General features: G+C 36.7%; 1 protein-coding gene and 1 pseudogene across 2 annotated transcripts; both read left to right on the top strand.

The window, feature by feature from the left end:
• The window catches only part of LOC105074752 (disintegrin and metalloproteinase domain-containing protein 21-like), a 51765-nt pseudogene extending 30183 nt beyond the window's left edge, over positions 1-21582 (top strand).
• Positions 21583-21751: 169 nt separating this feature from the next.
• Positions 21752-24561, top strand: LOC105074719 (disintegrin and metalloproteinase domain-containing protein 20-like). 2 transcript variants are annotated; one of them, XM_010962330.3, is made up of 2 exons: positions 21752-21894; positions 22175-24561. In XM_010962330.3, exon 2 carries the CDS (start codon positions 22186-22188, stop codon positions 24409-24411), a length of 2226 nt encoding a protein of 741 aa, XP_010960632.2. In that variant the 5' UTR covers positions 21752-21894; positions 22175-22185; the 3' UTR covers positions 24412-24561. The 2 variants fall into 2 exon arrangements, with proteins under 2 accessions (XP_010960632.2, XP_010960631.2); XM_010962329.3 differs by having other exon boundaries at positions 21762-21894; positions 22094-24561.
• Positions 24562-25039: the final 478 nt, after the last annotated feature.

Raw genomic sequence — 25039 nt, forward strand, 5'->3', positions numbered from 1 at the left:
TTGTTTGTTCTAGTTCTGTGAAAAATGTAGTGAATATTTTGACAGAGGTTGGGCTGTACCTGTAGATTGCTTGGGGTAGTACAGCCATTTTGATAATGTTCATTCTTCCAATCCAAGAGCACAAGATATCTTTCCATTTCTTTGTATTATCTCAAATTTCCTTCATTAATGTTCTACAGTGAGCTTTCATAGTATAGGTAACCTCCTTGATTAAGTTTATTTCTAAGTACTTTGTTGTTTTTGATGCAAAGGAAATGTTTATGCCAGTTATAAAATTCTGCTTTTTGAAGTGAAAAAAAAAGTGAATGAAGGGCTGCAAATGGCAAAATATCCCTCTTTCTTATGGGTGAGTTGTATCTCTTTACATATATATCCTGCATCTTCTTTATTCATTCAGCTATTGATGTGGCCTTAGGATGCTTGGTAATTATAAATAATGTTGCTATTAATAGTGGAGTGTATGTATCTTTTTAAATTAATTCTTATTTTGTGATTGGCTTTATTCCTTTGATAACTATGTAAGTTTAAGAAGCTAAAGCTCTAAACATTCTTGGAAACAATGAAGAGTACATATGTGTAAATTTAAAAATATGTGCAGTATATTGTATACATGTATTTACATGCAATATATTGTATATATGGAGTCAAATTGTAACAATTCTACCTAATAAAACTGAAAAATGAAAGAACAAAAGCCACAACCACACAAAATCTATGGGATGAAGCAAAAGCAGTCCTGAGAGGGAAGTTCATAGCAATACAGGCCTTCCTTAAAAAATAAAAACAATCTCAAATAAACAACCTAACCTACCACCTAAAAGAATTAGGAAAAGAAGAACAAACAAAACCTAAATTCAGCAGAAGGAAAAAATTAATAAAAAACAGGGAGGAAATACATAACATAGAGATTAAAAAAAATAGAAAAAATCAAACAAAGAGCTTTTTTTTTTTTTTTTTCAAAAGAATGAGCAAAATAGACAACTCTGGCTAGGATCATCAAAAAGAAAAGAGAAGACATAAACAAATAAAATAAGAAATGAAAATGGAGCCATTACAACCAATACCACAGAAATATAAAAAATCATAAGAGAATACTATGAACAACTATATGGCAATAAATTGGACAACCTGGAGGAAATGGACAAGTTTCTAGAAATGTACAGTCCACCAAAACTGAATCAAGAAGAAATAGATCATTTGACCAGATAAATCACTAGAAATAGAATCAGCAATTTAAAAGAAAAACTCCCTACAAACAGAAATCCAGGACCAGATGGCTTCACAGGGAAATTCTATCAAGCATACAAAGAAGAACTCATACCGATCCTTCTCAAACTCTTCCAAAAGACTGAAGAGGAAGTAATACTCCTAAATTCATTCTATGAAGCCACCATCACCCTGATACCAAAGCCAAACAAAGACACTACGAAAAAAGAAAATTACAGGCCAATATCTTTGATGAACACAGATGCAACCATCCTCAACAAAATATTAGCAAACAGAATCCAACGAACACATAAAAAAGATTAGACACCATGATTATGTTGGGATCATCCCAGGGACACAAGGATGGTTCAACATACACAAATCAACCAATGTGATACACCACATCAACAAAAGAAAGGACATGATCATTTCAATAGATGTAGAAAAAGCATTTGCTAAAATTCAACACCCATTTATGCTAAAAACTCTAACCAAAGTGGATATATAGGGAACATATCTCAACATAATAAAAGTTATTTATGACAAACACACAGCCAGCATAATACTCAATGGTGAAAAGTTGAAAGCCTTCCCACTAAAATCTGGAACAAGACAAGGATGCCCACTCTCACCACTTCTATTCAACATAGTATTGGAAGTCCTAGCTATAGCAATTAGACAAGAAAAAGAAATAAAAGGGATCCAAATTGGAAGAGAAGAGGTAAAATTGTCACTATATGTGGATGACATAATACTCTATATAGAAAACCCTAAAGATGCCACACAAAAACTACTTGAGCTGATAAAAGAATTTGGCAAGGTAGCAGGATACAATATTAATATACAGAAATCAGTTGCATTTCTTTACACTAAAAATGAAATACCAGAAAAAGAAAGAAAAGAAACAATCCCTTTTAAAAATGCATCCAAAAAATTGAAATACTTAGGAATAAATCTGACCAAGGAAGTGACCAAAGACTTACATGTGGAAAACAACAAAACATAGATTAAGGAAATTAAGATGACTTAAAGAAATGGGAAGATAATCCATGTTCTTGGATAGAAGACTTAATGTTGTTAGAATGGCCATACTACCCAAAGCAATCTACAGGTTTAATGCAATCCCGATCAAATTGCCCTTGACATTTTTCACAGAACTAGAACAAATAATCCTAAAATTTATATGGAATCACAAAAGATCCAGAATTGCCAAAGCAATACAGAAGAAAAAGAATGAAGCTGGAGGACTAATGCTCCCAGACTTTACATAATACTACAGAGCCACAGTAATCAAAATAACATGCTATTGGTACAAAAACAGACATATGGATTGATGGAACAGAATAGAGAGCCCAGAAATAAACCCACAGACTTTTGGTCAATTAATCTTTGACAAAGGAGGCAAGAATACACAATGGAGTAAAGACAGTCTCTTCAGCAAATGGTATTGGGAAAACTGGACAGCTGCATATAAATCAGTGAAGTTAGAATATTCCCTCACACTATACACAAAAATAAACTCAAAATGGCTTAAAGACTTAAACATAAGACAAGACTCTAAAAACCTCTTAGAAGAAAACATAGGCAAAACATTCTCTGGCATAAATATCAGCAGTGTTCTCCTAGGGCAGTCTACCCAGGCAATTGAAATAAAAGCAAAAATAAACAAATGGGACCTAATTAAACTCATAAGCTATTGCACAACACAGGAAACCATAAGCAAAACAAAAAGACAACCTATGGAATGGGAGAAAATATTTGCAAAAAAAAAGAGACTGATAAGGGCTTAATTTCCAGAATATATAAACAGCTCATACAACTTAAAGAAGAAAACAAACAACCCAATCCAAAAATGGGTGGAAGACCTAAATAAGCAATTCTCCAATGAAGACATACAAATGGCCAATAGGCACTTGAAAAAAAAATGCTCAATATAGCTAATTATCAGAGAAATGCAAATCAAAACTACAATGAGGTATCTATCACCTCACACCAGTCAGAATGGCCATCATTCAAAAGTCCATGAACGATAAATGCTAGAGAGGGTGTGGAGAAAAGGGAACCCTTCTACACTGCTGATGAAAATGTAGTTTGGTGCAGCCATTAAAGAAAACAGTATGGAGAGTCCTCCAAAAAAACAAAAATAGACTTACCATATGATCCAGTAATCCCACTCCTGGGCATATATCCAGAGAGAACTCTAATTTGAAAAGATACATGCACTCCAGTGCTTATAGGAGCACTATTTAAATAGCCAAGACACGAAAACAACCTAAATGTCTGTCAACAGATGACTGGATAAAGAAGTTGTGGTATATTTAAACAATGGAATACTACTCAGTGATAAAACAGAATAAAATAATGCCATTTACAGCAACACAGATGAACCTGGACATCATCATTCTAAGTGAAGTAATCCAGAAAGGGAAAGAGCAATACCATATGATATTACTTATAAGTGATTTTTTTAAAAAGACACAAAGGAACTTATTTACAAAACAGAAACAGACTCACAGACATAGAAAATAAACTTATGGTTACCAGAAGTGGGAGTGGGTGGGAAGGGATAAATTGGGAGTTTGAGATTTGCAGATACTAACTACTCTATATATAATAGGTAAACAATAGTTTATACTGTATAGCACTGTATAGGTAATTATATTCAATATCTTATAGTAACCTATAATGAAAAACAATATGAAAGCAAGTATATATATGTATAAGTATGACTGAACTATTATGCTTATTACCAGAAATTGACACAACACTGTAAACTGACTTTACTTCAATTTAAAAAATAATTTAAAAAACAAATATTGCATATAATTAAAACTGAGTCAATAAAATATTAACTGTAAATCTGGATAGATTCTGTTTTAAGGGGAGTCTTGGCCAGTGAGTCTTGCCACCTCCTAATTAACTGGATTCAGGGCTCTATGAGATAAGTATCAATTAGAAGCATTTTTAATGACAGGCCCCTTCTACGTACTCCCAAGAAAAGGTTTTTTTAATCCAAGCTGGTTTCCTCAGTAACTTGCTTGAGAGGTTCCTTTTCATAAACTGTTTCATTTACTCAGACAGAACTAGAGACATCCCTTTCTTAGGAGAGGTAGATTAAAAAAAGAAGACTGTCTGCAGCTGAACTCAGTGGATAAAATCTGCTCCTATACATGACATAATTAACAATGAAGAAAACATACCCGAGAAATGAGAGTAGGAAACCAGAGAAGCTGAATCATGGTAAAGTTTTAGTATAGCAAACCAGTAGTACCAGTAAGTAGAGCAAGAAAATTCAATCAAGGAAAGGAAGACTAGACCACCTGCTTCAGACAGACAGAAAATATCTTGGGAGATTGAGTGGTGGGAAAGATTTGAAAGCTTCCAAAGTAGTTTTGGTTTGATCTCCCTTGCTTTAAAAAGGAGTAATGTGATTTAAAATCACATTAAGGACTTTCAGTTCCAGAAGAAGTAAACACTTATCTCCCTGTTGGTTATGCTCAGTACCAGTTAAAATACCTTATTTTATATATAAAACAAACATAAGAAGGTTCAGAAAGGTGGAGCAAAGAATACAGACCAGTTAGGGACATTAGGACCTAAGGAGCAACATCGTGGTGATTTCCCTTCATTTTCTTTTACCCTGATTGCAGTTTGTAGAAGGCAGCAACCCTGAAATGCAATAGACAAAAACAAACAAAAGCCCCAAGACAAATTTGTTCTTTCTAGCCAAAGGAATAAGAAATTAGCAGCTGGCAAGACAGAAAACTTTGAGAAAATAACCATCCTACTCCAGCCAAATGTCATGGGAAAAATTGTAACTCCACGTGCATCCTCATCAGCAAAGACCATGTGGGGAGCTTAGACTTCCAAACTCACCCTGCTCATGAGATGCCTCAGCACCCCTCACTGGGGTAGTGTCAGAGAAGGTCAAATAGACTTCTGGGACTTTCATTCTCATCATGTAGAAACGAGGTCCCCATTCCACATGTTACTGGAGGCCACATGGGCAGCAGTAATGAGGCATTCTTGAATCTCCCAGCCAGGGAGGTGTCAGCAGAGGCCAAGAAGGGAAATGAATGTACTCTGTAATTTAACAATATAAGATGTCCATTTTCCTTGGTGTGTCATCAGAAAGAAAGTGGATACCTGGACATCTACCACCACCTAGCCATAATGCAACACTTCTCTTCCTCTGCTAGTGCACTGTCAGAGGGGACCTGACATTTATATAAAATCTAGAACCTTACAGTATAACACCCAAAGTGTTCAGAATACAATGGAAATTTACCTGTCATATAAAGAATTAGAAAAGTTTCAGCTTGAATGAGAAAAGACAATATATGCCAACTCAAGAGATGATGCAGATGGTGGAATTATCTGAGAAGAATTTTGAAGTAGCCAACATAAAATGCTTCAATGAGCAAAGACAAATATGATTGAAACAATTGGAGAAATAGAAAGTTGTAGAAAAATTAAGTCCCACTAAAGAAGCATAAGATATAAAAAAAGAAAATAATGGAAATTTTATAACTAAAAAAACACAAAACATGAAGCCAAAAGTCAACGGATGGGCTCAATAATAAAATAGAACAGAGGAAATAATTAGTGCAATTGAACACAGAGAAAGAATTATTACCTAATTTGAAAAGCAGAGAGAAAACAGAGTGGAAAAAAATATGAAGAGCCTCTGGGACCTGAAGGACTATCACAAACGATCTAACAATCATGTTATCACAGTCACAGAAGGATAGATGACTAGTGCAGGCATGCAAAGTACTCAAAGAAATAATGACTGAAGATTTCTCAAATTTGGCAAAAGTTATAGATTTAAGAAGCTGAGAGAATTACAAATAGAATATACCCAAGAAATCCATGTCAAGACACATCATAATCACAATTTTGAAAACTAAAGACAAAGAAAAAAATCTTGAAAGTACTTGAAGAGAAACAATATCTTGCATAATCTTAACCATAGGGGGAAAACAATTTGAAAAGCAGCAGATTTCCCATTAGAAACCACAGTGTGAGAAGGAAGTAGCAAAATATTTCACAAGAATTAAAAGACAATGTCAATCCAGAATTTTACATCCAGTGAAAATATCTATCAGGAATGCAGAGGAAACCAGGAAATTCTCAAGGAAAGGAAAACTAAGAAAATTTGTCACCAGCAGACCTACTGGAAACAACGGCTTAAGAAAATTCTTGAAACAAAATTATAAAATGAGGAGTTTTTCAATAGCAGGAAGGAAGGACAATGGAAGATTAAAAATATGGATAGTGCAATGCATTTTCTTTTTCCTGTTGAATTTTAAAAGTATGTTTAATAGCTGAAGTAAAACTAATATTGTCTAATGTAGTTCTCAGTGTATATAGATGAAATATTTAAGACAATTATACTGTAAATGGAATGGAAAGGGGCTTAAGGGAACTAAGTTTTATAGGCTTCATTTGAATGAGAAAACTTTTTAGTATTAAAACCACAGAGGGCAAAAAAAAAAAGAGTAGAAGATAAAGAAACAGAACAAGAGCAGTGAAAAGAAAACATTTACAAATATGGTAGATATTAACCAACTACATCAATAATCACTTTAAATGTGAATGGTCTAAATACACATATAAGAAGACAGAAACTATCAGAGTATAAAATACAAGACGCAGGTATATTTTGTATACAAGAAACCTACTTTTAATATAAAGAGTATAGAGTAAAAGGATGAAAAATGATACTATATTAACACTAATCAAAAGTATGCTGGAATAGCTATCTATGTTAATTTCAGACAAAGCAGAATTCAGAGCAAGGAAAATGATCAAGTATACAAAAGAGCATTAAATAATGATAAAGTGGTCAATTCTCCAAAAAGACATAACAATCCTTAATATGTATATTCCTAACAAAAGAGTGGCAAAATATTTAAGGTGAAAAATGATAAACCTGCAAGGAGAAACTGACAAATGCACTATTATGTTTGGAGATGTCAACAACTCTCTATCAGTAGTTGATAGAGCCAGCAAGCAGAAAATCAGTAAGGAAGGATATAGCTGAACACAACTGCACCATCAATCAACTGGATATAATTGACATTTATAGAACAGTTTATTCAACAACAGCAGAACACAAATTCTTCGGAAACTCACATGGAACATTTACCAAATAGGACACATTCTGGAACATGACAAATTTCAAATATTGGAAATCCTACAGCTTATCAAAATTAATGGGATGCAATGAAAGCAGTGTTTGGAAAATTTATAACACTAATTACACATATTAGAAAAGGAGATCTGAATTAATCTACTATATAACTTAATCCAAAGTAAGCAGAAGAGAAGAAATAATAAAAATTAAAGCAGAAAATAATGAAATTGAAAACTGGAAATTAATAAAGTAAAATCAACTAAACCAAATGTTAGTTCTTTGAAAATATCACTACAATTTATAAGCCTTTACCCACACTTTAAAAAAAATGACAGGACATAAAATACTAATAAAATAGAGGATTTCTCTCGGTGGAAACAAATCAGTCTTTTCCAGCTACAATATGATACTGCACATATTTTCATTAAAAATTCACTTGTAAGTGTACTTGGGATAGCCTATGTTGCAGGAATATGTCATCCTCCTATTGATTGTGGAGTTAATCATTTCAAAGGAGACCACTGGTCTGTTTTTGCCCTCATTGTAGCTCACGAGTTAGGTCATATTTTGGGTATGCAGCATGATGAATACTCTTTATGTGGGCAAAGTGCTTGCATCATGAATGCTGTCAGAGTGCCATCAGAGAGATTCCCTAATTGTAGTTATGTAGACATTACAAAGACTACTTTAAACCAGGGATCATGTCTGTACAATCCTCCAATTCCAGGGGCAGTCTTTATGCTGAAGTGCTGTGGGAACGGTGTGGTTGAAGGAGAAGAGAAGTGTGACTGTGGTGGCTCTATAAAGCAGTGGGAACAAGATCCTTGTTGCCTCAAACTGCACTCTGAGGCCTGGGGCTGCTTGTGCTTTTGGACTTTGTTGCAAAGGCTGCAAGTTCATCCATCAACGGAACTCTGTAGACATCAGGTCAATGAATGTGACCTTCTAGAGTGGTGGAATGGGACATGTCATCAGTGCCCAGAAGATGGATATATGCAAGGTTCCCTGCAGTGACGGTGCCTACTGCTATCAAAACAGGGTGAAGAGTGCAGAGGAATTTTTGGTGAAGGTGCAAAGAGTGCATCTCAGAATTGCTATAAGCAATCAACTCCTTGGGGGAAAAAAAATCAACACAAGTGGCCCTTATCTCCTAGAGGGGAGGAGAAATTGTAGCTGTGGAGCAAACAGATACAGATAGAATCAAAACTTTTACATGCTCATCCAGAGCAAGTCTGTTACACTGTCATGGCTCAGGTGGGAAAGCCCAGGACCATTATACATGAGATGGTGATACCTACATGGATGCCCCTGAAGATACTGGCCCTGCAGATCAATGTGAACCCTCAAAAAAGCTGTCCCCATTTCTCTTCCTGGCTGCCCTACCTTGTATCCTGGGCATATGTCCATTGTATAGCACATGGAACTATATTCAGTATCTTGTAGTAACATATAATGAAAAAGAATATGAAAACAAATATACGTATGTGTATATATGACTGAAACATTACATTGCACACCAGAAATTGACACAACGTTGTAAACTGACTATACTTTAATTAAAAAAAAAAAAAGAATGCACTGATGCAATGACCAGCAGCATCTCAAAGGAGTTCAATTGTGTCTCTTCTGCAGGGCAGTTTGTTGATAGGACAGCTTGTCATAGGTCAGTGTTTGTTAACAGCCATTGGGAAAGAGATCCCTTGAAGTTATAGAAGCCAGGAGGCTGTGCTTAACAGCCAGAAACTAGAGGACCACAATTACTATAAAAATTTCCAAGGTTGGAGAGTCAGCTAAACGAATTTATATGTATGGAATTTTGAGGTGGCAACAAATCATGGTATCTCAAGTGGCAATCTATGAGTAAATAAAGAGGATGTTGCTTAACATCTGTAATCAGAAGAAGGCAAACATGGAAGAGCAAGAAGCTGAGAATGATTGTGCCAATAAAAATTCATGATCCCTGTTGAGTTCCTAGAACAAAGCTGATTTTCAGGTACAGAATTTGTTGACTAAAGAAATCACTAGGTTCCTAGGAGGAAGGACATATCAACATCATGTATGTATATAATGTAATGGTTCTCCCAGTCCTTTCCCCCACACCTATAGTCATTTGTTTGGGAATCTGTATTGCCACGGATAAAGAAATACCTAGACCTTGAAAGGGTTACTGGACAAAATGTCTGCCCTGATACTGATACTCAGCACTGCAGAGTATCACCACGGACCATCTTATAGTGGCAGCTTATGGACATCAGGCAATAAGTGGAGTTTAGACTAAAGTCCAGTTTACAGTGGGTTCAGTGGTCTGCAGTCCCACCCAGTGGTCACTTCCCCAGGTCCCAAGGACTAAAATCGGGATTGATATCTTTGGCAGTTAAAATAACCTCTTAATAGGGTTTTTGGCCTGTGGAATAAGGACTATCATCATACTACAGGTGGAAGACTCTTATATGTCCCTCTACACATGGCAGCATACTGAATCAAAGACAATAATGTCTTTTGGGTGGAAAGATGGATGTAAGTGCCACCATTGAAGATTAAAGGATGCAGCAGTTATTGTTTCTATCAGATCTCCATTTTTTTTATTGAAGTGTAGTTGATTTATATTATGTTAGTTTCAGGGGTTCATCATAGTGGTTGAGTATTTTTATAGATTATATACTCCATTAAAAGTTATTAACAGGTAATGGCTATAATTCCCTGTTATAAAATATATCCTTATTGCTTATCTATTTTATACATAGTAGTTTGTATATCTTAATCCCATACTCCTATTTGCCTCTATCCACTTCTCTCTACCCACTGGTAACAACTAGTTTGTTTCCTGTGAGTCTGTATCTGTTTTGCTATACACATTCATTTGTATTATTTTTTAGGTTCCACATGTAAGTGATATCACACAGTATTTATCTTTCTTTGTCTGACATTTCACTAAGCACAATATTCTCTAGGTCCATCCATGTTGCTGCAAATGGCAGAGTTTCATTATTTTTTTGACTAATATTCCATTCTTCATTTATAACACATCTTCATCAACTCATCCATTGATGGACACTTGGGTTGCTTCCATACCTTAGCTATTGTTAAATAGTACTGCTATAAACATTGGGGTGCATGTACCTTTTTGAATTAGTGTTTTCATTATTTTCTGGATATATACCCAGGAGAGGAATTGCTATGTGGTAGTTCTATTTTTAGTTTTTTGAGGAACTTCCATACTGTTTCCGTAGTGGTTACACCAATTTACATTCCCACCAAGAGTGTACAAGCATTCCCTTTTCTCCACATGCTTTCCAATATTTGTTATTTATAGACTTTTTGATGAACCCCATTCTGATTAGGCATGAGGTGATATCTCGTTGCTTTGATACGCATTTCTCTAATAATTAGCAATGTTGAGCATCTTTTCATTTGTTTGTTACCCATCTGTATGTCTGTTGGAAAAATGTCCATTCATGTCTTCTGCCCATTTTTAATTCAGGTTGTTTGTTTTTTTGATGTTGAATTATATGAGCTGTTTACATATCTTGGATATTAATAACTTGTTGGTCATAACATTTGCAAATATTTTCTCCAATTCAGTATGTTGTCTTTTCATTTTGTCAGTGGTTTCCTTTGCTGTACAACAGCTTTTAAGTTTAATTAGGTCCCATTTGTTTTTTCTCTTTTTTTGTAGTCTCTTGTGTCAAGGGATGACTTTCAATACGACGCAGTGAGGGAGCTGCTCTGCTACTGACAAAACCCCAACCCAGAAGAAGGTTGACTACAAATGGTTTAGCAGCAGGTCCCCCACGTGCAGTGTGTGACAGGCTAGGGGATCGCTGCCTTTTCGGACATGCTCTGTGTCCCAGGGTGAAGGTCCCTCCTCACTGGATTCCTGGCACATGCCTAGCAACTTGCAGGCAAGGGACAGCAGTGGGGGTCTGGCTATCCAAGGTCAACCAAGGCTTCCGAGGCCAACTGAGTTTTCCACAGTGCAGCCTTATCATTTGGCCTGGGTTGGATTCTAACTTAGAGGCATTCAGTCATAATCCTACCGATGGTAGCTTCACACCATTGGCTCCTCAGCCAAGCACCTACACCAGACCATTTGTTTCTTTTTACATTCATTTATTTGCCTTAGGAGGTAGATCCAAAAGAATCTTGCCATGATTTATGTCAGAGTATTCTGCTAATGTTCACTTCTAGGAGTTTTAGGGTTTCAGGTCTCATATTTAGGTCTTTCATCCATTTTGAGTTTCTTTTTGTACTTGGTGTGAAAAAAAAAATGTTCTAAGCTCATTCTTTTACATGGAACTGTCCTGTTTTCCCAGCACCACTTATTGAAGAGACTGTCTTTTCTCCATTGTATATTCTTGCCTCCTTCATCATAGAAAAATTGACCATAGATGTGTGAATTTATTTCTGGGCTCTCTATTCTGCTCCATTAAACTATGTATCTGTATTAGTGCAAGTACTATGCTGTTTTGATTATGGTAGCTTTGTAGTATAGTATAAAATCAGGAATGTGATACCACCAGCTTTGTTCTTTTTTCTCAAGATTGCTTTGGCTATTCAGGGTCTTTTTTTTTTTTTTTTTTAATAGACTTTATTCTTTTAGAGCACTTACAAGTTCACAACAAAATTGAGCAGAAGATACAGTTCGCATATAGCCTTCCCCACTCACACATATATACTCCCCTACCTTCAACATCCTTCATCAGTGTGGCATATTTGTTACAATCGATGAACCAACATGGACACATTATTATCAACCAAAGTCCATAGTTTACATTAGGGTTCGCTCTTGATGTTGTACATTCCATGGGTTTTGACAAATGCATAATGACATATAGCCACCACTATGGTATCATATAGAATAATTTCATTGCCCTAAAAATCCCTTGTGCTCCATCTATTCATTCCTCCCTCCCTCCCTCTACCCAAACCCCTGGAAACCGTGATCTTTTTATTGTTTCTGTAGTTTTGCCTTTTCCAGAATGTCATTTGGTTGGAATTGTAAAGTCTGTAGCCTTTTCAGACTGGCTTCTTTCATTTAGTAATACATCTTTTAAGTTTCTCCTATGTCTTTCAATGGCTTGATAGATCACTATTTTTACTGCACATATATTTTTTAATTTACACATATGTACTGTTCATTGTTTCTAAGAATGTTTAGAGCTTTAGCTTTTTAAACTTACATAGTTATCAAAGGAATAAAGCCAACCACAAAATAAGATATATACACCCTGCTATTAACAGCAACATTATTAATAATTACCAAGATATGGAAGCATCCTAAGTACACATCAATAGTTGAATAGATAATGGAGATGCAGTGTGTGTGTGTGTGTGTATATATATACACACACACACATATATATGAATACAATTCACCCATAAAAAAGAATATTTTGCCATTTGCAGCCAGTAGTTCACTTTTTTTTCACTTCAAAAACCAGAATTTTATAACTAGCAGAGACATTGCCATAACATCAAGAAAAACAAAATACCTAGAAATAAACTTAACCAAGGAGGTTACTCATACTCTGAAAACCGAAATGACACAAAGAAATTGAAAGATTTGTGCTCTTGCATTGGAAGAATCAACACTATCAAACTGGCCACACTATCCAAAGCAATCCACAGATCCAATGCAACCCCCAACAAAATACTAGCGACATTCCTCATGGAACTAGAACAAACAATCCCAAAATTTATAAGGAACCATAAAAAGACCCCAAATTGAAAAAGCAATCTTTTGGAGGTCTCTTTTTTTCTCTCTCTCTCTCTTTCTTCTTTTTGTTCTCTTTTCTCATGGTTTGATGACTAGAGAAGGTCCTTTAACGTTTGTTGTAAAGCTGGTTTGGTGGTGCTGAAATCTTTTAGCTTTTGTTTATCTATGAAGCTTTTGATTTCTCCATCAAGTCTGAACGAGAGCCTTGTGGGATAGAGTATTCTTGGTTGTAAGTTTCCCCCTTGCATCACTTTAAATATACTGTGACACTCCTTTCTGGCCTGTAAAGTTTCTGCTGAAAAATCAGCTGATAACCTTATGAGCGTTCCCTTGTGTGTTATTCATTGCTCTTCTCTTGCTAGTTTTAACATTTCCTCCTTATCCTTAATTGTTGTCAATTTGATGACTATGTGCCTTGGTGTGTTCCTCTATGGGATGATTCTGTGTGGTACTCTCTGTGCTTCCAGAACTTGGGTGATTGTTTCCCTTCCCAAGTCGGGGAAGTTTTCTGTTATTATCTCTCCAAAAATTTTCTCAGGTCCTTTCTCTCTCTCTTCTCTTTCTGGGACCCCTGTAATTTGAATATTAGAGTACTTCATGTTGTCCCAGAATTCTCTTAAACTATCCTAATTCCTTGTTATTCTTTTTTCTGTTCTGAAGTAGTGATTTCCACTAATCTGCCTTCTAGCTCACTGATCCGTTCTTCTGCCTCATTTAGTCTGTTCTTGGTTCCTTCCAGTGTGTTATTCATTTCAGTGATTTTATGCTTCAACTCTGGATATTCTTTATATTTTCCAACTCTTTGCTAAAACTTCACTCTCTGCATCTATACTTCTCTTTAGTTCTCTGAACATCTTGGCCATCATTACTTTAAACTCTTTCTCAGATAAATTGCCTATCTCTTCATCACTTATCTCTTCTGGGATTTTATCTTGTGCCTTGGCCTGGGAGGTATTCCTTTGCCTCCTCATATTGTCTATCTTTCTATGAGTTTGTGGGTTCCTGCCACAGGCTTTGGTATTGTTTTCTTATTTCTAGTATCTGCCCCTGGTGGATAAGGCTGGACTAGAGGCTTATGCAGGTTTCCTGGCAGGAGGAGCCAGTGCCTGCCCACTGCTGGGTGAAGCTTGGTCCTGGACCTCTGGTGCGTAGGGCTGTGTCTAGAGGCCTTTGTGGCTTAGGAAGTCTGCTGATGGGTGTAGCTATGTTCCCATGCTGTCTGTTCTTTGGCCTGAGGCTTCCCTACAGACTGTTGGGTGAGGCTATGTCTTGGTGATAATTATCCAATCAAGATGTCAGCCTCCAGGAAAGCTCATGTAGATTAACACTCCTGGAATTCCACCACCAGCTTTTATGTCCCTTGAGTGAGCTACAGCCGTCCCCCACATCCTCAGGAAACCCTCCAAATCCAGCAGGCAGGTCTGGCCCAGGTTCCTATGAAACCACTGCCTGTGCCCTTGGACCTGGTGCATGTGAGTTTCTGTGTACACTTCTGAAGTGAATAGAGTCTCCGTTTCCCCCAGTTCTGTGAGGCTACCAGAGCCAAGCTCCCCTGCCTTCAAAACCAGACGTCCTGGGGTCTCTCTCTTCACAATGCCAGGACGTGAGCTGGGGAGCCTGACGTGGGGCTTAGAGCTCTCACTCCTGTGGGAGGGCTTCTGTGACTTTACAAGTCTTCAACTGTGAGTCACCCACCCAGGAGTTATGGGGACCAATTATATTGTGAGCACACACCCCCCAACCACCATCCTGTTGTGGTTCCCTCTTTATGTTTCCAGTTGCAGAAGATCTGTTTTGCTAGGTTCCAGTCTTTTTGATGGTTGTTTAGCATTCAGTGGTGGTTTTGTTGTAGTTGTAAGGAGAGGTGAGCTTCGTGGTCCTACCACTCTGCCATCTTGACCAGAACTCCTATTCAGGGTCTTTTTTTTGTTCCATATGGATTTTAAGATTACTTGTTCTACTTCTGTGAAAAATGTCCTGGGTATTTTGATAGGAATTGCATTAAATCTGTAGATTGCTTTGGGTAGTATGACCATTTTAACAATATCAATTCTTCCAACCCAGAAGCATGGGATACCTTTCCATTTATTTTCATAATCCTTAATTTCCTTCATCGATCTTTTACAGTTTTCAGAGTATAGGTCTTTCACCTCTTTGGCTAAGTTATTCCTAAGTATTTTATTCTTTATGATGCAACTTTAAACAGGATGGTTTGGTTTTCTTGCTTTCTCTTTCTGATAGTTCATTATTAGGGTAAAGAAAAGTAACAGATTTCTGTATCTTAATCTTCTATCCTGCAGCTTTACTGAATTCATCATTCTAATCATTTTTGGTGGAGACTAGGATCATGTCATCTGCAAATAGTGAGAATTTTACTACTTCCCTTCCAGTTTGGATAAATTTTACTTCCTCTTCTTGTCTAATTGCTGGGTCTAGGTCTTCCAATACTATCTTAAATAGAAGTGGTGAGAGTGGACTTCCTTATCATGTTCCTGATTTTCAAAGAAAGGCTTTCAGCTTTCCATCATTGAGTACGATGTTAACTATGGGGATGCTGCAAATTGCTTTTATTATGTTGAGATATATTCACTCTATACCCACTTTGATGAGAGTTTTTATCATGAAATTTTTTTACCATTTTAATATATTTTTTATTGAAGTATAGTCAGTTTAATGAATGCATGTTAAATTTTGTCAAATGTTTTCTTCATCTATTGCAGTGATAATGTGATATTTATCCCTCATTTTGTTAAGATTGTTTATGACATCAATTGCTTTGTAGATACTGAACTATATTTGCATCCCTGGAATAAATACAACTTGATCATGCTGCATGATCCTTTTTATATATTCTTGAATTTTATTTGCTAATATTTTGTTGAGATTTGGCACCTAAATTCATCAAAGCTACTGAAGTATATTTTTTTGTAGTGTCACTCTGGTTTTGATATCAGAATAATGGTGGCCTTGTAGAATGAATTTGGAAGTGTTCAGTACTCTTCAATTTTTTGGATTAGTTTGTGAATGATAGGTATTAGTTTTTATATGTTTGGTAGAATTCCCCTGTGAAGCCATATGGCCCAGGACTTCTGTTTGCTGGGAGGTTTTTGGGGTTTTTTTGAGGCAACAACTAGAAACAAACAAACTACAAAATGCAAAAGCTCACTAGTAAAGGCAAGAGCAAACATATAGTAAAGGTAGGAAATTATTCACAAACTATCAGGAAGGTTAAAAAATAAAAGCAGTAAAATCATCTGTAACCACAGTAAGCAGTTAAGAAATACACATGACAGTTAGATGTAAAATATGATATCAAAACAGTAATCATTAGGGGATGAGAGTACAAATGAAGGGTATTTAAAATGCATTTGAAATTAAGAGATCAGCAACTTAAAGCAACTATATATATATATAGAGAGAGAGAGAGAGAGAGAGACAGAGACAGAGAGAGACAGAGAGTGTTTGTGCATGCACGAGCAAGACTGCTATACAAAACCTCATGGTAATCACAAGCCAAAAATCTATAATAGATACACATACAGAAAAGAAAAAAGAATCCAAACATAACACTAAAGATAGTCATCAAATTACAAGAAAAGACAACAAAAGAAAAAAAGGGAAAAAATATCTACAAAAACAAATCTAAAACAATTAACAAAATGGCAACAAGAATACCATGTTAATAATTGCCTTAAATGTAAACAGACTAAATGCTCCAACCAAAAGATACAGACTGGCTGAATGGATATAAGAACAAAATCCATATATTTGCTGCCTACAAGAGGCTCACTTCAGGTCAACAGACACATACAGACTGAAAGTAATGGAATGGAAAAAGGTATTCCAAGTAAACGGAAAGCTTTTAAAAAGAAAGCTGCAGTAGCAATACTTATATTAGACAAAATAGAGTTTAATATAAAGACTGTTGCAAGAGACAAAGAAGAGCACTACATAATGATCAAGGGATCAAGCCAAGAAGAAGATAAAACAATTGTAAATATATATGCACTAAACATAGGAGCACCTCAATATATAAGGAAAATGTTAACATACATAAAGGGAGAAACTGACAGTAACACAGTAATAGTGGGGGATTTTATCACCCCACTTACATCAATGGACAGATCATCCAGACAGAAAATCAAAGGAAATATAGGCCTTAAATGACACATTAGGCAAATGGGCTTAACTGATATTTATAGAGTATTCCATTTGAAAACAGCAGAATACACTTTCTTTTGAAGTGCACCTGGAACATTCTCTAGGATAGATCACATGCTGGGCCACACAGCAAGCCTCAGTAAATTTAAGAAAACTGAAATCATATCAAGCATATTTTCCAACCACAATGCTAGGAGATTAGAAATCAACTACAATATACTGTATAGCACAGGGAAATATACACAAGATCTTACGGTACCTCACAGAGGAAAAAATGTGACAATGAATATATATATATTCTACTGTAGAGCACTATATATATATATATATATATATATATATATGTTCATGTATAACTGAAAAATTGTGTTCTACAGTAGAATTTGACACAACATTGTAAAATGATTATAAATCAATAAAAAATGTTTAAAAAAAAAAGAAATCAACTACAAGAAAAGAACTACAAAAAACACAAACACAGGGAGGCTATATAACATACTACTAAACAACCAACAGATCACTGAAGAAATCAAAGAGGAAGATGATCCAAAACCTATGGGATGCAGCAAAAGCAGTTATAAGAGGGAAGTTTATAGCAATACAAGCCTACCTCAGGAAACAAGAAAAACCTCAAATAAACAACCTAACCTTACACCTAAAGCAGCTAGAGAGAGAAGAACAAACAAAACCCAAGGTTAGTATAAGAAAAGAAATCATAAAAATTAGAGCAGAAATAAATGAAGTAGAGACTTAAAAAGAATAGAAAAGATCAATGAAACTAAAAGCTGGTTCTTTGAAAAAATAAATGAAATTGATAGACCTTTAGGCAGACTCATTAAGAGAAAAGGGAAAGGGCACAAAATCAATGAAATCAGAAGTGAAGGACAAGTTACAACTGACACCACAGAAATATAAAGGATCATAAGTGGCTACTATGAACAAGCATACACCAATAAAGCAGACAACCTAGAGGAAATGGACAAATTCTTAGAACGGTACAATCACCCAAGACTGAACCACAAACAGACTGATTACTAGTACTGAAATTGAATCAGTAATTTTAAAATGCCCAACAAACAAAATTCCAGGACCAGATGACTTAACAGGTGAGTTCTACCAAACATTTAGAAAAGAGTTAATGCCTATGTTCTGAAATTGTTCCCAAAAATTGCAGAGGAAGGAACACTTCCAAACTATTCTGAGGCCAGCATCACACTGATACAAAAACCAGACAAAGATATCACACAAAAAAAATTACAAGCCAAAAATTACTGATAACCATAGGTGCTAAAATCCTCAACAAAATACTAGCAAATCGACTCCAACAATACATTAGAAGGATCATACACCATGATCAAGTGGGATTTATCCCAGGGATGCAAGAATTTTTCAAGGTCTGGAAATCAATCAGTGTGATATACCACATTAACAAATTGAAGAATAAAAATCATATGATCATCTCAATAGATGCAGAAAAAGCTTTTGATAAAATTCAACATCCATTTACAATAAAAAGTCTCCAGAAAGTGGGCACAGATGGAACATACCTCAACATAATAAAGGCCATAATGACAAACCCACAGCAAATGTCATACTCAATGTTGAAAATCTGAATGCATTTCCTCTAAGATCAGGAACAAAACAAGGATATCTACTCTCACCACTTTTGTTTAACATAATTTTGGAAGTCCTAGTCACATCAATCAGAGAAGAAAAAAATAAAAGGGATCTAAATTGGAAAAGAAGTAGTAAAACTGTCACTGTTTGCAGATGACATGATACTATACACAAAAAAATCCTAAAGAAACTACCAAAAACTTACTATAGCTCATCAATGAATTTGGTAAAGTCCAGGATACCAAAGTATATACAGAAATCTGTTGCATATCTATACACTAACAACAGAATATTAGAAAAAGAAATTAAGGAAACGATCCCATTTACCATCACAACAAAGAGAATAGAATATCTAGGAATAAACCTACCTAAGGAGGCAAAAGACCTGTACTCTGAAAACTATAAGACACTGGTGAAAGAAATTGAAGATGACACAAACAGATGGAAAGAAACACTGTGTTCTTGGACTGGAAGAATCAATATTGTTAAAATGGCCATACTACCCAAGGCAATATACAGATTCAATGCATTCCCTGTCAAATTACCAATGCCATTTTTCACAGAACTGGAGGAAAAAAATTTTTAATTTGTATGGAAGCACGAAAGACCCCAAATAGCCAAAACCTTCCCAAGAAAGAAGAATGGAGCTGGAGGAATCACCCTCCCTAACTTCAGACTATACGATAAAGACAGAGTAATCAAAATAGTATGGTACTGGCACAAAAACAGACACACAGAACACTGTAACAGGACAGAAAGCCCAAAAATAAACCCACATGCTTATGATCAATTAATCTATGACAAAGGAGGCAAGAGTATACAATGGAGAAAAGACAGTCTCTTCACTATGTCATGCTGGGAAAACAGGACAGCTACAAGTAAAAGAATGAAAGTAGAATATTCTATAACACAATATAGAAAAATAAACTCAAAATAGATTGAAGACCTAAATGTAAGACCAGATACTCTAAAACTCCTAGAGGAAAACATAGGCAGAACACTCTTTGACATATATCACAGCAATATTTTTTGGATCTGTCTTCTAAAGCAAAGGAAATAAAAGCAAAAATAAGCAAATAGGACCTAATTTAACTTAAAACCTTTTGCACAACAAAAGAAACCATATACAAAAAGAAAAGACAACCTACAGAATGGGAGAAAATATTTGCAAATGATTAAGAGTGACAAGGGGTAATATCCAAACTATACAAACACCTAATACAGGTTAATATAAAAAAAAAAATGCCCCCCCCAATGGACAGAAGACCTGAATAGACATTTCTCCAAAGACATACAGATGGCAAACAGGCACATGAAAACATGCTCAACATTATTAATAATCAGAGAAATGCAAATCAAAACTACAGTGAGATATCACCTCACAACAGCCAGAATAGACATCATTAGACAGTCCTCAAACAATAAATGATGGAAAGGGTATGAAGAAAAGGGAACCCTCCTACACTGTTTGGAGGAGTATAAATTGTTGCAGCCACTATGAAGGACAGTATGGACGTTCCTTAAAAAACTGAAAATAGAATTACCATATGATGCAGCAATCCCACTCCTGGGCTTATATCCAGAGAAAACTCTAATTTGAAAAGATACATGCACCTCAATGTTCACAGCAGCGCTGTTTACAATAGTCAAGGCATGGAAGTGACCTAAATGTCCTTTGACAGATGAATGGATAAAGAAGGTGCGGTATATACATACAATGGAATTTTACTCAGCCATAGAAAAGAACAAAATTTTGTCACTTGCAGTAACATGGATGGATCTAGAGATCATCATACTGAGTGAAGTAAGTCCAACAGAGAAGGACAAATATCATATGATATCACTTATATGTGGAAATTAAAAGAATGATACAAATGAACTTATTTACAAACCAGAAATAGACTCACAGACATAGAAAACAAACTGTGGATACCAAAGCAGGAAGGAGTTGTGGGAGGATAAATTAAGAGTCTGGGATTAATAAATACACACTGCTACACATAAAACAGATAAACAACAAGGACCTACTGTATAACACAGAGAACTATATTCAATTATCTTGTAATAACCTATAATTAAAAGAGTCTGAAACAGAATATACATGTATATGTATAACCAAACTGCTTTACTGTAGACCTGAAACTAACATCACATTGTAAATCAGTAATACTTCAAAAAACATTTTGAAAAAGACACTAATACCAATTATGAAGACTCTTCCCTGATGACCTACTCAACTCAGAAAGTCCCCACATACTACTGCCATCCCCTTGGGGGTTAGGATTTCAATCTGTGAATTTTGGAGGGAAACAAAAATTTATCTAGAGCACACCCCAATCAAGATTCAGAAGTCTCCCATCGCTCCAGAAGGTTCCCTCCATCCCTCCTTTCCCTCACATCAGGAAAACACTGATTTAAAGTCTATTCCTATATATTATTTTGGACTATGCCAGAACTTCATACAAATAAAATCCTACATGAAGTTCCTTCAGTCTGACTTCTTTCTATCATCATAATACCAATGAGATACATTCATGTTCTTAAGTGTACCTGAAACTTGTTCTAATTTATTGAAGATTATTCCACTGAATGTATGTACCGGTTTCTTTGCCATTTATCTATTCAGGTTGTTTGTTTCCAGTCAGTGGAATAAATTTATGAATAATGCTGCTCTGAATATCCATGTACAAATTGTGGGGAACTTCCTATGGCCAGAACCACTGGGACATAGAGTAGGTATAAGTTTAATTATAGGAAATTATTATTATCCACCATAACTTTTCTACTCATGACACTGTTTATTCTTTTGTCCCATTAATTGCCCCTAACACAATTCAACTTCTATAAAGTATGAGAGAATCTAATTCTCTCCTCAAAATCCTTACAAGGAGAAACTTCCACTCTCCTCTCCATTCTGTATTTTAATTACAAATTGATGCCTTCTCTCATTTTGGTTTGAAGGGAAAAGAAGTCAGTAACTATCTTAAAATTGCATCAGACCCACTTAATCTTCTCCTGTGACTTCTGCAAGAGACCACGGGACCTCTCAGCCCAGGTATACACTCTTATTATTCCTAATTTCTCCCATGTTTTGTCTTCTCTAAGACCCCTGTGCCAGGATCCCCAGGATCCACTTAGCACAGCGCCCCTCCCCCTCATGAGTACACCATTGTTAGGTAACAGCCTCCCCCCCCCCCCGCCCCCCACACCTGTCTGGGGATGCCAAGCCTTCAGCCTCTCTCCACTCTCCTCAGGACTATACTGCTGTTTAAGAGATGCTGTTCCAGGGATAGGCTTGCCTGCCTCCCACTTGACTGCGTTTGCTTTGGTCACAGGCTCCTCACTCATGGGGCCTGCCTGGGCCCAGGCCCACCTGACAGGTGATCTCCGGCTGCCTCTGCTCTGGCTGCTACTGTTGCCAATCTGCTGCTCCCACGCCCCACCAGGATGGCGCTTCACTTCCTCTGAAGTTGTGATCCCCAGGAAGGTGTCCCACAGAGTGGGAGGAACTGGGATGCAAGGCCAGCTTTCCTACAAGATTCGCCTCAGCGGCCAAAGACATGTGGTTCACATGAGAGTCAAGAAGAACTTGCTGCCCAGACACTTTCCCGTTATCACCAGTAACGACCAAGGCGCCACGCAGGAGGACTACCCTTTTATTCCCCGAGACTGTTACTACTACACCTACCTGGAAGGGGTTCCTGGGTCCATGGGCACACTGGACACCTGCTATGGAGGTCTGCGTGGCATGCTGCAGGTGGATGACTTCACTTACGAAATCAAACCACTGGAGGCTTCTTCCAAATTTGAGCATGTGATTTCTCTGCTTGTGTCACAAAAAACACCAGGAGAGGATGAAAAATGTAAGATTAAAGAGGAAGAAACAAATCAAGCATATGAGGAGGCAATGCTTGCTGAAACTCCTAGAGCTGCCCCTGTATATTTGTGGTGGCCACACAGGAAAAACTTAAAACTTCACTACACAGTTACTAACTCATTAGTGGTTCAGAACAGAAATATCACACGTATCATAGAGAACGTAGTGATTCTTAACAACATAATGCATAGCATTTACTACCAGGGTGAACTTCAGGTTTTCATACGTATGCTGTGCATATGGGACGGTAACGACGAGGTGAAAGTAGAAGAATCTCATAATGCTCTAGATGCATTAAATTCATTTGGTTTATGGAAATACTGGAGATGGTATGCAAAATTTCCTCATGATACCTCATTGATTCTTACAGGAAAAAAAATCGGTGGAGCTTCATATTATAGCAATCATGAAGGAATATGCAACCCCAATTGGGGAGCATCGTTTGTATGGGTAGCAAGGTATCACTTATTTTTAGCTGCAACTCTTGGAGCACATGCAATAGGTCATGTTCTTGGCTGTACACATGATGGTCCTGGTTGCCATTGTTTTCGAAGACACTACTGTGTCATGGCTGCTGAGCCTGGTCTTCTAGATATGATGAGCAACTGTACTTATGCCCAACTGCACAGACGAGTTTCTATGTGGGATCCTTGTCTGAGTACTCCAAATACACCATACAATAATTTTCCTTATAAAGCTGCTCGCTGTGGTGACAAGATCAAAGATCAAAGGGAAGAATGTGACTGTGGCACCATAAAAGACTGCTCTCAGGATAAGTGTTGCAATTCCAATTGTGCCCTCACCCTTGGTAGTGTCTGCAGTGAAGGAGATTGCTGCAGGAGGTGTAATTATGCTCAACCTGGAAGTGTTTGCAGAGACACTCTTGGCATTTGTGATCTACCAGAATACTGCAGTGGGAAGACGCACGTTTGTCCAACAGACACTTATATCCAGGATGGAACCCCCTGTTCACCATTAGCCGTGTGTGTGAAAGGAAACTGTAGTGACCGTGATCTGCAGTGTCAATCCCTCTTTGGCTTCGAAATAAAAGATGCTGGGTCAGCATGCTATGAAAAATTGAATGTAAGAGGTGACCGATTTGGAAATTGTGGGGTGCGAGTGACTCGAGGAGGAGGAAAGTCTGTACCATGTGAAGAAGATGATGTGCTGTGTGGAATGCTGCACTGTAGTAATGTGGAGGAAATTCCTGGCGGGGGTGAGCACACTACATTTCGTCATATAGTAGTAAAAGATGTTAAAGTAGAAAGATGCTTTGGGTACGATGCACACTTTGGGACACACACACCATATATGGGGCTTGTGGTGGATGGGGCAACATGTGGTGCAGGAAGATACTGTATGAACCAAAACTGTACTTTTTTCCAAGACTTCCATTTTGACTGTGATGTCAAGAAATGTAATTACAGAGGGGTATGCAACAACTTGAAACACTGTCATTGTCAGCGAGGCTGGAAACCACCAACGTGTCAAGAGAGAGGACCAGGTGGCAGTACCGACAGTGGCCCTCCACCTGACAAAGAAATCGGTATTCGAGCCAAAATAGTATTTAATGTAAACATTTCAGTAGCTCTACTGCTTCTCCATTTTAGCCTTCTTTTGCTTGCAGGGGTTTTTGGTTCCTTTTTCCATTTAGAAGCAATTGAGGATAAAAAAACAACTGGTGAAAAAAAGTAATCCCTTGAACCTGAACTGGAACACACAAAATGGAGACAATCACATTGGAACTTACGGGTAGAAATGATCAGTAATCACTCCGATAATTACATAGTCCTACAGCAGTTATGACGTTGTCATCTTGAAATAAATGACTTGGCAGTTTTAAAAGGGTCTGTGTGGTTAAATGCGTTTGATATTTTACATCTGGTCATAGTCTTACTATTCCTATAGATGACAGTGAGAACTATTGGATTCACCAACAAGAGGGCCTGTACTTAATTTATGTTGTGGATACTAATGTTTTACAGGTGTGTCTGTAGCACATCTTGTTTGAACTGGTATGCACTTGTTTAATAACTTACTAGACTCTTTCTTACTTGGTTATGTACTAGATTTTTGTTATTGGTTTTCTTTTTTGCTAGTTTAAAAAAGCATAACATAAAATGTAGCATAAAAGACACCTTGAAAAATACAGTAGGAAGATGAAAAATTTTGAGTCATAGGCACATGAATATCAACAGTAGTTCAACAACCTGCTAAGTATGTGATCTTGCCTAAAGTCATAGGCTCTCAGAGAATCAAGGTCACATCTGACGTGCTACACAGAGAGATGAAATGCACGTTTTTCTGGGGTTTTGTGATGGTC

Source organism: Camelus bactrianus, chromosome 6, assembly GCF_048773025.1.
Source record: "Camelus bactrianus isolate YW-2024 breed Bactrian camel chromosome 6, ASM4877302v1, whole genome shotgun sequence".
Classification (NCBI taxonomy): Eukaryota; Metazoa; Chordata; class Mammalia; order Artiodactyla; family Camelidae; genus Camelus; species Camelus bactrianus.